Source organism: Bos mutus, chromosome 8 (genome assembly GCF_027580195.1).
Source record: "Bos mutus isolate GX-2022 chromosome 8, NWIPB_WYAK_1.1, whole genome shotgun sequence".
Classification (NCBI taxonomy): Eukaryota; Metazoa; Chordata; class Mammalia; order Artiodactyla; family Bovidae; genus Bos; species Bos mutus.
The window spans coordinates 50,537,341-50,551,965 of NC_091624.1; the positions used below are offsets into that span (position 1 = coordinate 50,537,341).

At 39.7% G+C, this 14,625-nt stretch overlaps 1 protein-coding gene across 1 annotated transcript in view; it reads right to left on the minus strand.

Moving 5' to 3' along the window:
• Positions 1 to 14,625, minus strand: part of FRMPD1 (FERM and PDZ domain containing 1) — a 109,059-nt gene that overhangs the window by 28,314 nt on the left and 66,120 nt on the right. The window contains 3 exon segments of the mRNA XM_070375627.1: positions 3,084 to 3,129; positions 6,417 to 6,519; positions 7,376 to 7,533. Of these exon segments, the coding sequence (XP_070231728.1) occupies positions 3,084 to 3,129; positions 6,417 to 6,519; positions 7,376 to 7,533 (307 nt within the window).

The following is a 14,625-nucleotide window of genomic DNA, read 5'->3' on the forward strand; positions in this document are numbered from 1 at the left end:
TGTGTGTGTGTACATTTCCCTCTTTGGCCTCCAGTCTTCTTTTCTGCGCAATAGGGGAGTTGGACCAGGAGGTAAAAATAGCATAATGCTAATGAGCATAGGTTCCAGAGTCTAACTACCTGGAAAAAGCCCAGCTCTACCAATTTCTGAATGTGAGACCATGGGTGTGTGAGGTCATAGTGTCCTCATCTGTAAAAGGGATATTACCAATATATCTACCTTGTAGGATTTTCTTTTGGCAAAAATTAAATAAGACAAATATTAGCATTCATATTCTAATAAATAATTAATGTAATGCTTATTATATTAATAATTAATAGAAATACAGATATAGACAATTAAACCAAAATATGTTTTGATCATAAAATTCTATGTTCTAGAGAAGCAGTCATTAATATTCCAACTTTGGATATTATAATTCCTAATCAATTTCAAATCATTTGAGGATTCTAAGAATCCACTCAGACAAAAATGAGTATTCTTGTTGAAGTAAAATATATATGACATGTGTCTTGTGATCCTATCACTTCTGGTGAGAGGCCTGAGTGGGCTAGACAATCTTCAGGGCGTTTCTCAGGGCCTCTGGGACCATCAGCTGGGCTGGTATCAACTTTTTTTGCAGGACCTCCAAAGTACAGTATTCACACTCCTCTTTTCTGGGGAACCTCATAAATCTCAGGAATGGTACTGGATCATGCTAATTTTCCTCTCTATACTTTTTACTTTTTAAAAGGAGGCAGCTATATGCTGTTTCCCTCTCTCCTTACTTAACAAGTGCTACCTTCTGCTTTCATTTCTTGGAAATAGAGTAGGAAAAGAACTACCTAATTAAAATTCAGATGTTCTCCATTGAGATGATAATCAGCTAGATGAAAAGAATCTCTCAACACCTGCATGACTATTTATAGCAATTAGCTTTCAGCCTGGAGAATCTCAGGGATGGGGGAGCCTGGTGGGCTGCCGTCTATGGGGGTCGCACAGAGTCGGACACGACTGAAGCGACTTAGCGGCAGCAGCAGCAGCAGCAATACTGCTTTTTATGTATTGGTTTCACATTATTCCATAGATAAATTATTCTATTTAAAATAGAAGAATCTCCATTTATGTGTGTGTAAAACACTCGGTCTGTCATATTTATGGCAAACTTCCTAGTTCTATTTAGGTGAGTTTATTTCCTGTTCTATTCCCAGGAAACAAACAAAAAAGATAACACTGGTTAAATAAGGAGAAGAGACAATTTCTTTGCACATAATCAAAGAGCTGTCTGTTCTACTGTACTTCCTCCCACTCCCTATGTGCTTAGGAATTCCTTCTGCAACTTATGACCAAATAGATGCCCTTCCATATTGTTGACATTTCTATGATTTGTTTTTTATATTTAAATTTTTAACACCAAATAGTGTGGGATTAGACTTATTTTTTCCAAATACCTAAAGAAATGTCCCAGTACAATTTCTTGAATGATCATCTTTTCTCCCATTGATTTGGGATGCCATATTTATCATATACCAAATTCTTATACTAGTATCTATTCTTGGACTTCCTATTTGATTAGATTGATATATCCAACATTTCATCAATATCATATTGTTTTAATTATTGCAGCTTTATTAGTTTTAAAATCTTGTATCTCAAGGCCATCCTCATTATCCTTTTCAAAAAAAAGATTTTCTTGGTAAGTCTCACCTTGACATTGTCAAAATCCAAATAAAATTCCTACAGGGAGTTTGAACTTGCTTTAAGCATATACATTAATATGAGAAAATCTGATGTATTAATAGTCTTCCTATCAAAGAATATAATATGTATCTCCTCTTTATTAAAGAAAATATTTTATTTCCTCCAGTATTACTCTAGTTTCCTTCACATAAGGCCCACATAGTTCTTTTCCTTCAAGTTCTTCAATTTTTTTACTTTTTCCTGTAAAGAACTAGCCCTTGGATTTACCAACTTTCTAATTTTTCTGTTTTCCCAAAGCATCATTTAGATTTAAATTTTTATCATTTTCTTTAATGTGCTTTATGCTTATTTTATTAGTCTTTCTTTATGCTTCTGGCACTGAGTATTCTCCTGACCTGTTTTCTTTTTTCTTGTTAAATAATGAAATCACTTTTAAGGTTACAAATTTTACTCTGAGTATAGCTCAACTGTATATAATAAGTTCTAAGAAGTAGAGCTCTAAATTTTAATTATTTTCTAGCTAGTATATAATGATAATTTTTAATTTTCCATTTGATTCCATCTTTACTTAGGAAATTGCATTTTTATTCCAAATGACTGGGTGGTGTTAAGCTTTTGATAGTTATCAATTTGTGCTTTATTGTATTTTAGAGAAGACACTTACACAGTTGCTTTGAGAAATTTAGCTTTTGGGTAGCCTGATATGGGATCAATTAGATTAGATTATTAAATGCATTATTAAAATTCTCTATGCCCCTATTTATATTTTTTTCTCTATTAGTGACCAAGGGCTAAGAAGTATGTACTAAGGTCTCTCAGAATGAGAATTTTCTGTCAACTTTTCCTCCTTGGTAATTTTCTCTTACAGTTTGATTATACACTTTTCCCTCTACCACATACGAAAGGCTCTTGGATGTGCGGTGGTTTAGGATGGCTGTTGCTGCCCTGGGCATCATCTGTTTCTTGTCCTGTGCCTTGCCTTGTGGCTGACAGAACACGTTCACATCCAACACCTCACTGGGTCCTCATAACACCCACTAGATAGATAGGGCAGTTATTGTCCTCATCTCTGTTTTACAGAATTCAAAACTGAAACTAAGGGACCTCTGCACAGTGATGCCACTCAGATTTGTCTTGAAACTCTGAGCTTGGTGCCCTTGTCACCTGCATAATCACAGGCCTGTCTCCTTCGCAAGACCATGAATTCTCGAAGCCTGGACCCACATACGAGTTCTCCATAATACGAGCACATATGTGGTCGTCAAGCAACACTGACTGCCTGACAGCTTCTCTGATGCCCTTTGCCTTCCCCGTTTATTCTCTGAGGAATATTCTACTGGTGGTACAGGGTCTTGGGGCCAAGAAGGGCGCAACTAACACACAAGACATAGAAAGAGCTTTACCGATGTGCAGCGAACAACCGTGATTGAGAGAGAATCTTCAGCTTCCCTGAAAAAAAAAGAATAAACAAAAAAGGTGTCATCGTCCTGGGTGATACATGAGGGTGCATGTGTGGGGTTGGGGGCGTCAAAGAGACTGGTAGAATTACAAAGCAGCTTCTCTTGCCTCAGCAAAATTGAGAAGGACATTGAGAAAGCAGTGATCTGTGAAAGAACTTAAGTTGTCCCAAATGCCACTGTGACCTTAAGAAAGTCTTCAGATACTTGTCTCTACCATCTTGTCTATACCTACAGCCACTAAATGAAGTTACTTAGCCTTTATTTAGTCTGTATGATGGAAGACTCATCTAGTTGCTATGACCACTAGCTAGGTTTATGTCCAAAATATTTTTGAAGAGAAAACAGCAATAACACAGATAACTTAGGTTGCTATTTCAGAAAACTTGGCTAAATATCCATGAAACAGAATAAAAGAATGTGGATAACACTTATCAGATTAAAGCCAATCAGTTTATGGTGTTTGAGCAAATAAAGTCAGTGTAATGAGCACAATCATGTAATCAAATAGTAGACATTTTTGTTTTGTTATAATCTCTTAGGTTCCAAAGGTGATCAAATCAACTAGATAAGCACCAAACTTCAACTTTTTTGAGGATAGAACTGAACAACTGATTCATGTTTTCCTTTTCCTTTTTCATTGCTACATAGAAAAACAAATACATTTGATTTCTTGCAATATGAAATTGAGGCCTATTTCTGCCCATGTGTTACCGCCTCAAACAGATAAACTCAACCCAAGGTTTCTAAGGGTCTGGAGACTGCCTCTTACCCATTTTATGTAAGAATAGGTCTTTTCCAAGAGAATTCACAGCAAACCAATGCCCAGGAGCTCTCAAAAGGAGAGTTTGGCCTCATAGATAATTGGAGGAATTAGAGATTTTGCTGGTTTTTTGTTTGCTTGGTTGTTTTCCTTTTGTAAATGGCACTGACACTGGGAACTCTGCTACAAAAGTAAGCAGTCCCGGCATTCCCACACAAGGCATGTAGCCGAGAGTGCAGGGGCAAGCAAACATTAGGTCACATCCCTGCTCAGCAGTCTTCGGTGGCTCCTCCTGCCAGAAGGAGAGCTTCTGTGTCAGCACCAAGACCCTCCATCATCCTCTGGACTCACTTATCAGAACTTTGTCTAGGCATCCGGTGCCTTAGACAAACTGAACCATTCAGCACCCCCAACTCCCCAGCCAATGGCTCCTCCTGATCACTTTACTTGGTCTGCCCTTCACCTCCATCTTTGAGGCACAAATTCTGCCCAGCATTTAAGGTAGAATTTGGTCAGCTGAAATACTTCTGGACTCTTCTATGTTTTGTCAAACCACAACTTCCTCACAAGGTGGAGGACTCTCCAGCGTTTACGACCCCTTTCCCCTGTTTTGCTCTCTTTTTTAAATTAATTAATTAACTTATTTATTATTTCTGGCTATGCTGGATCTTCATTGCTGCCCATGGGCTTTCTCTAGTTGCAGTGTGAGAGGAATGCTCTCCAGTTGCAGTGCGTAGGCTTCTCATTGCGATGGCTTCTCTTGTTGCTGAGCACGGGCTCTAGGCACACAGGCTTCAGGCTTTAGGCACACAGTAGCTGTGGCACAAAGGATCTAGTGCGCAGGCTCAGAGTGGGCTTAGCCACTCTGTGACACATGGGATCTTCCCTGATCAGGATCAAATTCATGTCCCCTACATTGTAAGGCGGACTTTCAACCAATGGACCACCGGGGAAGTCCTCCCCTACTTCTCCGGATGCACTGTCTGCCCTCCATCTCAGTGGGGTTTATATGACTTATATCTGCACTATGAGCCTAAGTATCGGGGAGTGGAGTCCCTTCCCCTAGAGGGTTCCTTGCCCAGTGAATCGATCTGAGTTCAATGTTACCTAAACATCCAAATTCTAGTCTACTGTTTTAAATTGTGAATACTTTTTCATTTATTAGTCAGACTTCGATCTAACTTGGCAGAGATATTAGTGGCACTGAAAATGTAAAACCCATTTGCTGGACTTGAGAAATTCTTTGAGAAAATCACCCAATAATTGGGAAAGCAAACTTCACGATTTCCATAACCATATTTCATTTTTAAAACTGAAATCATCAAATCCTTTTCCTGGCTGCCCCACCCACTCACCTTAGCCTGGCAGTCCTATTTTCTATACTTTGATGGAATCTCTGTAAATCTTACCCTGTGTGTGTGTGTTTCTCTACAGTGAGACTGTGGGCTTCCTGAGGGTAGAGACTGCATCTGCATTTCCATTTTCTTTCTCTGACTTTGCTATTATTGCCTGTTACTCAGTGTGTGCTGCACACGACAGGCCCTCAGAAAGGAAAACCACCACTCACCAAAAGGCGCAAACTCAAGTACAAACTTGAAGTATCTTCAAGGTGGCTTTGCTCTATTTCTCATTTCCCTTTATTTATATTAAAGTCATTCAAACGAGTTGGGTGGAAGTTTTAAAAGACAAAGCCCGCATCGACCTATAGAACGTCCATCAGGCCTCCTCACTCCTGTCACTGATTTCCTCTGTCTTAAGATGAGGGTTACCAGCTGTCAGTGCCAACCACATTCACTTGTTTCATTGAGCACCTGCTATATGTCTGGTCTCAAGGTGATCACAGTCAAGGCAGAAAGTGAGGCATTCACAAAGATCACCATGACGCCAGGTAGAAGGTGGTGAGTGCTGTATCAATGGAACTACATATATATCAAGCAGGCTATACCAAGAAGATTTAGGAAGAGATATTAAAAGTGTTAAAGAACAACAAGTAGATTTGGTATCGATTTAGTCCAATCTTTGCCATATGCTACAATAGCCCTACACATCCATAGGGATAAAAGTGTTAGTTGCTTAGTCATGTCCAACTTTTTGTGACCCCCACAGACTGTAGCCCACAAGGCTCCTCTGTCCATGGAATTCTCCAGGCAAGAATATTGGAGTGGGGAGTCATTTCCTTCTTCAGGGAATCTTTAACAACACTATATTGTACATCCTTAAGGGGCAGGGCCTATGTATCACTCATAATTACATTCCCCACAGCACCTAGCACAGTGTTTTGGGCATTGCAGGGGGCTGATGAATATAGGACCCATTCCTCCTAATCCTATTTATAGGCAGGTGAAAGGGAGCAGAGAGGAACTGAGATGAAATTCGAAAACAAAGCTACTGTTGCTGCTTTAAAGGAGCCTGGACCTTACTTAAATCACAGAGGATCAGCTATGCCCTTTCTGTCACTCATTCTTGCTCTGTAATAATCTGTGCAACTCTATGGATGATGGAAGCCAATTTAGTACCTCAGAATATTGACTGCTCGTTCACAGGAAAGGTCTTCGGCAGGCTCATCATTCATCTGGAGGATCTGATCACCAGGGAAAAGTTTACCATGAGCAGAGCCCCCTGTTGGAGAGAAAAGAAATACCTGGTGCTCATGCCAGGAGGGCCCAGACCCAGTGTGTCATAGCCACTCAGCTGAATGGCAGCCTGATCCAGTCTCCGGGGCACCAGCTATCCCCACCCCTACCCAGACTTGGGCTCACCTGGATCTCAGTTTCCCTGTTTACAAATCTTGGATAACAAAATTGGATACCTACCATCCATCACCTTCAAGGGATGTTAGGAGACTGTCCAAGGAAAGAGGACTAGCAGAAGAAATCCCCTGAATCAACAGAGCCAGCCAACAAATCTACTACATTCATCTCTAAAGAAATGTGGGGGTGCGGGGTGTGTGTGTGTAAATTCAGATTAATAGATTTTAACTGGTCCCAGATCTCACATCAATATATAACTGAAGAATGAAAACAAACACTAGACATTCCCAGCCTGCTCCTCTTCCCCGATACAGCCTATATTTTACAGAGACTCAAGTGAAAACAAATCAATAATTTCTATTACTGTCTGACCAGAAATTCTCCCCAGCTCAGAGCATGCAGGGTTCAGAGAAGAGGGCCTGCTGATCCCAAAACTGTCACTGTTCCTGAGACTGGCCAGGGGGCCATGGATGGGCAAAGCCTCAGCTGAGGCCAGTGGACCTGCAATGCAGATCAGCAACTGCACTGGGGCTCCTCTTCCCTGTATCATAGAAAAGTGCAAAGCCCCAGGCAGAATTAGGTCAAAATTAGATGTGCCCTTTCTAACTTCCTGGGCACAAATGCATTTTCTGCATTATGTTACAGCACAGAGATATGGGAAGAGAGCCGGGGATAATCCCCCACAAGAAGCCCAAGTCCTTTCTTGTTTCCCAGTCAGCCCCTACCTGCTGTGACGGACACCACTGTGAGGGGAAGGCTCTCGGAGATGTGAAATCCATAGTCCTGGAGGAGGGTGTCTTTGTCTATTTTTACTGTGTATTTCACAGGGATGATGGTCTGGGTTGGGACCCCGGGGGGCCCATCAGCTGTGGCAACTTTAGCCCTGGAAGAGAAGCAGTATGTAAAAGAGACAGCAAGGGGAGTCTAGTGGGTGGCACAAACCAGGTCAGCCCCAAACATCCTGGAGAAGGAAGATGGAGAGCTGAGTGGACACTAACTCTCCTCTCAAAAGAGAGAAGACACAAACACCAGCAAATAAAACAGCAGGACACAGCACCATGCTCTGAAAGACAAGTCACAAAGTGCTGTGAGTGTGCAAAGAAGAGGCGGAGCAGTTTTAACTTTGTGGAGCTAGGGGAGAAGGAATCAGGCAAGTATTTGCTACCTGGAAGAAATGGCATCTGAGAGATTTCAAGGGTATATCTACCCAAACCAAATCCTGGCACGAGGAAGATATTCAGTAACTGCTGCTGAGTGGATGGATGCATGGATGGATGGATGGATGGACAGACAGGCAACCCAGGCAGGGGGCACTGCTTCAGTAGAGGTACAAAAGAGGAAAAACATGGACTGTGAGTAGGAGCAAGCAGTTGCTCAGTTTGGATGTCTGATGATGACTAATTTTTTATAGGTGAATTGTTTCTTTGGTGATTTTTTCTTTTTTTGCTTTATGATGAATGCTGCTTCCCCTTCAACTTTGTATCTATGAGGATTCCAATATAAAATCCCAGAGAGCACAGACTCCCTCTATATTAATTGTTAAAAATACGTGTGTTTTCAGTATATCTAAAAGCAGATAAGTTGAAAGTTGTATCTTCTATCTCTCAATATCACAAAGGGAATTTACGAGCTACTTTTTATTTGTGACAAATGGCTTTTGTCTTTCTAAGGGTCAGTGGTTCTTTCTAAGGAAGGTCATATAGTGAGAGATAAGGTGTTTATTGTCATTATACACAACAGAAACGTGGAGGAGTAACAGCTTCCTTGGGGCTCTGCAGTTAAGGTTTTTCATTTATTCTCATCCATTTACCAAATACTGTCAGGAACTCTTCCTAATGCAATAGGACCTCACTTATCTGAAAATCACCTCTGTGTCATTTATAATAATCTCAAGTTTCAACAAGGACCAGGAAATATATTTTTTAAAACTGCCTCAAAGAACCAACATGCATGTGACAAGTCCAAGCACAAAGCCATATTATGCAGATTACCCATAAAGGAGTTCCCTTAGGAACAAAGAAAGGATTTCTCCCAGGCAAGCACATGGGTAGTACTGAGAAGTATTAGAAGCCAGACCTAACAAGAGAGAAGAGACAGAAAACTCTGATAATTTATACTGAATAAAACCATAGGTATTCCTGATTAAAAAAAAAAAAACTTTAAAGCTTTGAAAGGGCCTCTCTAAATAGAATAAATAATATAGTACACTGAAAAACAAAAATCAACATTTGTGTTCCTTTGAAAAAGCAACAGGAAGGACACCCTAGACACTACTCCTATTTAAGTGGCAGGAGAAATGCCTGGAATAGTTATTGGAGAAGGAAAAATGATAAGAGGAGTAATAAGCATACCTTTTTTTTTTTCTCAAACAAATGACAATGTACACTGAGAAAATGATCCACAAAAAAGAATTGCTAGTACTTAAAAAATAAATTTAGTGGAGTTGCAGGATAAATACATAAAACACAGCCACAAAAACCATCCTATAATCCATTAAAGACAGAACAGCTGAATGTGTATCAGGAACTAGGTTTTCTTAAAAAGTTGATGTAATAACAGAAGACACAAATAATACTGATGCTGGATTCCTGGTTGGGAAGATTACAGATTCAACAATGAACATAAGTACTGGATGAAAATATAAACTTGATGGAACACTGGTTCAAAAGCCTTCCAGATAAAAAAAAAAATCTAATAAATTGATGACAGTAAGAGTAGCAGTAACAACAACAATAATCACTTGCAACATCCATTGAGCACTAACTATGTACCAGGCAGTGAGCTAATTTATTTTTATGCTCCTATCAGAGGCCAGCAATGATCAAAACTGCCTGGTCTTTACCAATGAAAGTGAATAGAAATTCCAGAAAGTCTTTTAAAATATTATGTGGCTAGCCAGAAATACGGAGAAGGCAATGGCACCCCACTCCAGTACTTTTGCCTGGAAAATGCCATGGGCGGAGGAACCTGGTAGGCTGTGGTCCATGGGGTCGCTGGAGTTGGATACGACTGAGCAACTTCACTTTCGCTTTTCACTTTCATGCATTGGAGAAGGAAATGGCAACCCACTCCAGTGTTCTGGCCTGGAGAATCCCAGGGACAGGGAAGCCTGGTGGGCTGCCGTCTATGGGGTCGCACAGAGTCGGACACGACTGAAGCAACTTAGCAGCAGCAGCAGCAGCCAGAAATAATTCAACATGGTGACAAAATCATCACACTGTGGTACTAAGCATTATACAAAGTATTAAATTTCAAAAAGGTCAAAAGAGAGAATTACAAAAACTGGAAATAAATGCGGACCCTTTGTGCCAGCTCTGGAGAGGAGATACATTTCTAAGGATTGAAGAATTAAAGATAGGCATAAGATATAAGGGGGATGGTTTGAATGTGAAATTTCAATAACCAATACATAAATTCAAATAAATAAAAAATTGGATAACTACATAGAAAAGCACAAAGAGAAATTTAAGTGAAAAAATTTTAACTTCTTCTTATAAACAAAAATTAACTCAAAAGGGATCACAGATCTAAATACGAGAGCTAAAATTATACAACTCTTAGTAGAAAATATAAGAATATTCCTTTGTGACTTCAGTGTCATTTTAGATATGACACTAAAAGCACAAGCAACAAATGAAAACATAAATAAACTGAACTTCACAATTGAAAATTTTGTGCTTCAAAGGACACCACTGAAAAAGTGAAAAGGCAATGCCCAAAATAGGAGAAAATATTTGCAAACCCGGTGGCTCAGACAGTAAAAGAAACTGTCTGTGATGCAGGAGACAGCTTCAATCCCTGGGTTGGGAAGATCGGCTGGAGAAGGCACTGACTACCCACTCCAGTATTCTTGCCTGGAGAATTCCATGGGAAGTCTGGTGGGCTACAGTCCATGGGGTTAAAAAGAGTCAGATAAGGACCTGGTATCTAGAATATATAAAGAATTTTTATAATACAGTTAAACAAAAAAGACAAATAACCCAAATAAAAATTGGGTGAAGGATTTGAATAGACATTTCACCAAAGAAAATACACAGTCAATAAGGACATGAAAAGATTATTAGCAGTTATGGAAATACAAATCAAAAGCACAGGGACATACCACTTCACACCCATTAGAATGGCTATCATCAAAAAGATAGATCAAGTGCTGACTAAGATGTGGAGAAAAACGAAACCCTCATATAGTCTTGCAGACTTGCAGTCTTAACAGACTAAACACTGAAGACCCAGCAATTCCACTCCTAGGCATACAGCCAAGAAAACTGAAAAGCATATGTCCACACAAAATTTGCACGCAAGTGTTCATAACAACATTACTTATAATAGCTCCAAAGTGGAACCAATCTAAGTGTACCTCAACTAATGACAAAAACAATATTCTATAGCAGAGGATTATTCAGGAATACAAAGGAATGAAATACTGATATGTACTATAGCATGGATAAGCCTTGAACACATCATACTAAATGAAAGAAGTCAGTCCAAAAGACCACATACCGTATGATTCCATTCATGTGCTACGTCCAGACTAAATAAATCTATAGAGACAGAAAGTAGATTAGTGATAGCCTAGGGCTGGGGAAGGAGGGTTTAGAAAGGAAATAGAGAGTGACTGCTAATACATTCAGAGTTTCTTGTTGGGGTGATGAAATTTTCCAAAATTTATTGTGGTGGTGGTCTTACATCCCTGTGAAAACACTAAAAATCAGTGAGTTGTACATATTAAGTGAGTGAATTGCATGGTATGCAACATATAGATAGAGCTGTTGTAAATAAGTAAATCAACTTATAAAATCCTGGAGGGAAAAAGCTTACACTAAAAATATATGCAGAATGGACATAAAAACATGCAGTAAATACCCATACTTCACATCCTCAAAGCAAGTGAGTGGAAAACTCGCACATGAAGAAATAAAGCTGGTAAATAACAGAAAATGTACAACTCTGGTGATTAAAGAAGAACAACTGAATGGACTACAGAAAACTATTACATGTCACTAAAGCACCACGTAGGAATAAAAATAATAAAGTCCAACATGTGTGGGCCCTGGGATTTAAGGGGGACCATATAAATTGGCTGCTTACTCTCTTTGGAAAGTCATCAGGGAAATTATAATATGAATTTAAAATTTGATCATTTTCTTTGACCTTCTGTTACCATTTGGAATAACATTCCTCAAAGTAATATGCATCCCCCTAAAATATAAAACACTGTTTGCACTAGACTATGAGTTCCTAGAAGACAAACATTCCCTTGTATCATAAAGCCCTAGAACAGAGTATGAGCTCAAAACACCCTGGCAATTGTGTATTCAAAAATATTTACCATAGCTTTATTTATAATAGTTGAAAAAATTGAACCATCCAACAGAGAATAGATCAAGCATGGTAAGGAATTGCCCCAAGACTCTACAAAAATGAAGGGCCACAAGCCTGTGAAACTTAGACATACATGGAAATATAGCTTACAAAATACTCTTCCAAACTGCCCAAACCCCCTTGTGTGGATTATTCTGCCCCTACAACTCCCCATCATCCACAGGATAAAAGTTAAACTCCTCAACCTTACCCTCTTGGTCTTTTGTCTTTAGGTCTCAGGTCCCAGCCAACATTCTCCACCCACTCTCCTTCCCAGGCCTTCTCTCCAGCCTAACCTTTCCTGCTGCACCAGTTTTACATCTGGGCTTCAGTTCATGCAGCTGCCTCACAGGAAACTGTGAGGCCAATCAAAATCCAGCTCAAATGCCACCTCTTCCAAAAATGCTCCTCTGATTTCCTAGCTAGACACAGGTTCACTCATCTCTGAGCGCTTCTGGCCTTGAGCACCTCAACTGTCAGTGACAGCTATTTGATTCCATATATCATCACCCCGCATAGACTGCAAATTCTCAGAATTCAGGAACCATTTTTTACCCACCTCTGTATTTCTCTCTATATCAAGTGAAGAACTTTGCCCACAGAAAGCATCTCTATTTATTAGGTGAATATATGAGCAAAATACTGAATATAGAGAGCATGATACAAAATAGTACACCTAATATGATTAGCAAAGGTGGAAATGTATATATAGCCACTAATAAATAGCAGTAAATTTGAATATGACAGACTTCAATGTTTGTCATTTGTCCTGTAAGTTTGCTTAATTTGATATACAGCGCAGCCTTTTGACTATGAGTCCTAATCAGGACCCATCTTCTCCATATCCCAGAGCTCAATAAATAGTATCTGGAGAACAGTGATCAGTTGCTAAAGACACACTCCTGGAAGTAATCTTTGACTTTACCCTGCTCTCACCCCTAGTATCCTATCAGTCATGACTTCAAAACTCCCTAAAGATGTCCATTTCTCTCTGTCTCCATGACCACCATTCTATTTCAGGACCTTGTCACCTGTCCTACAGACAGATTTCTCTAAGTGTCTCCTCGCTGGTCTTCCCACTTTTCGTTCTTTTTTTAAAAAATATATCTATTTATTTGGCTGTGCCAGGTCTTCGTTGTGGCATGCAGAATTGTTTAGATGTGGCATGCGAACTCTTAGTTGCAGCATGTGGGATCTAGTTCCCTGATCGGTGATTGAATCCAGGCCCCCTGAATTGCAAGCATAAAGTCTTAGCCACTGGACCACCAGGGAAGTCCCTCCCCACTTTTCATTCTTGACTCACCTAAATGATTCTCCATCCAGCAAGTAGATTGATATTATATTAATAAGTGCAATCCTGCTCATATGTCTGCCCTGACCGAATGACTTAATCCAAAAACCTTAGTATGGCTTAATACAGCCCCTGCTCGCCACTGAAGCCTCTACAACCAAGCCATTCACTCTCTCAGTATTTTTGTTTTAGCCAGACAAGTCCCTTTGGAGTTCCTCAAACACACAAGGTCTTCCTTCTGCCTAGAATATCCCCTAGCCCTTGACACAGCTCTCAAAACACCCCACCATATACTTCACCGGCACAGCTCCTACTCAATCTTCTGTTTTTGGTGGAAATATCCCTCTCCCTCTGCTGAACCTGTACACAAAATCTGTACATCAATTTTTGAAACTTATCATATTTGTAATGACCAGTGTGAATTCTCTTGTCCTTTCTAGACAATAGCTCATATAGTACAATCATGTCTTTCTTGCCCCCATGTGCTGAATTCAATGCTAGGCATACAGTAAGGCTTAATAAATGTTTACAAGACTAAAGAAAAATACAAACCCTACCACGTGGTTAGAACAGAATTCGTTTGGATGCTTTTCAAGTGAGTAGTCTTCATTTATCTGACTTTTCCATTTGAAAGGGTGTGCTCCCCAACAATGGTAGACAAACGAGGCCCCGCTGTGTTGATTAATCCCTGGGCAGTGTCAGGAGCTTTGGCCCAAAGTCTGGATTTGACATTTTCCCTGAAGGCCACATCTAGGCTTTTGTTTGGAAAGGGATTGCTTAAAAACAGGACGAAGCTATAGTCTCTCCTCGAAAAGAATGTTTGACAGGGAACTGAAGGAAATGATCTCTGCAGCAAAATTTCCTCCTCTGAAGAATCTTATAAACATCAAACTAAACGCTGACAATCCAAAAGCCTCTGTCTGCTGCCTCTGTAATGGTTTTAAATCATAAATCTGAGATCATTCCTGTGGTTTTACATCGGAACAGCATAAGACCTGGCGACACTAATAGAAATCTTATCAGATAACTGGATCCTAAGGTAGAACTGGAAAACACATGTTAAATTTATCATGAAAATAGCTTCATTCTATATTTTATGGGTTATAAGTTCACATTGAGCTGATCAATAACCCCGAGAAGAAAAAAAATACCAGATGGAGACAGATTAGGCTTCAAATATTCTCTGGCGTTTTATCTGCTCTCTAATAGGCTGTGAAATATATTTGCCCCTATCTTGTAACAACAAAGAATTCACCTCTGACTTCCAGCAGGATGTGGAGAAACTATTTTGAATCTGTGTTTAAACACTGTATTATGTTCAGC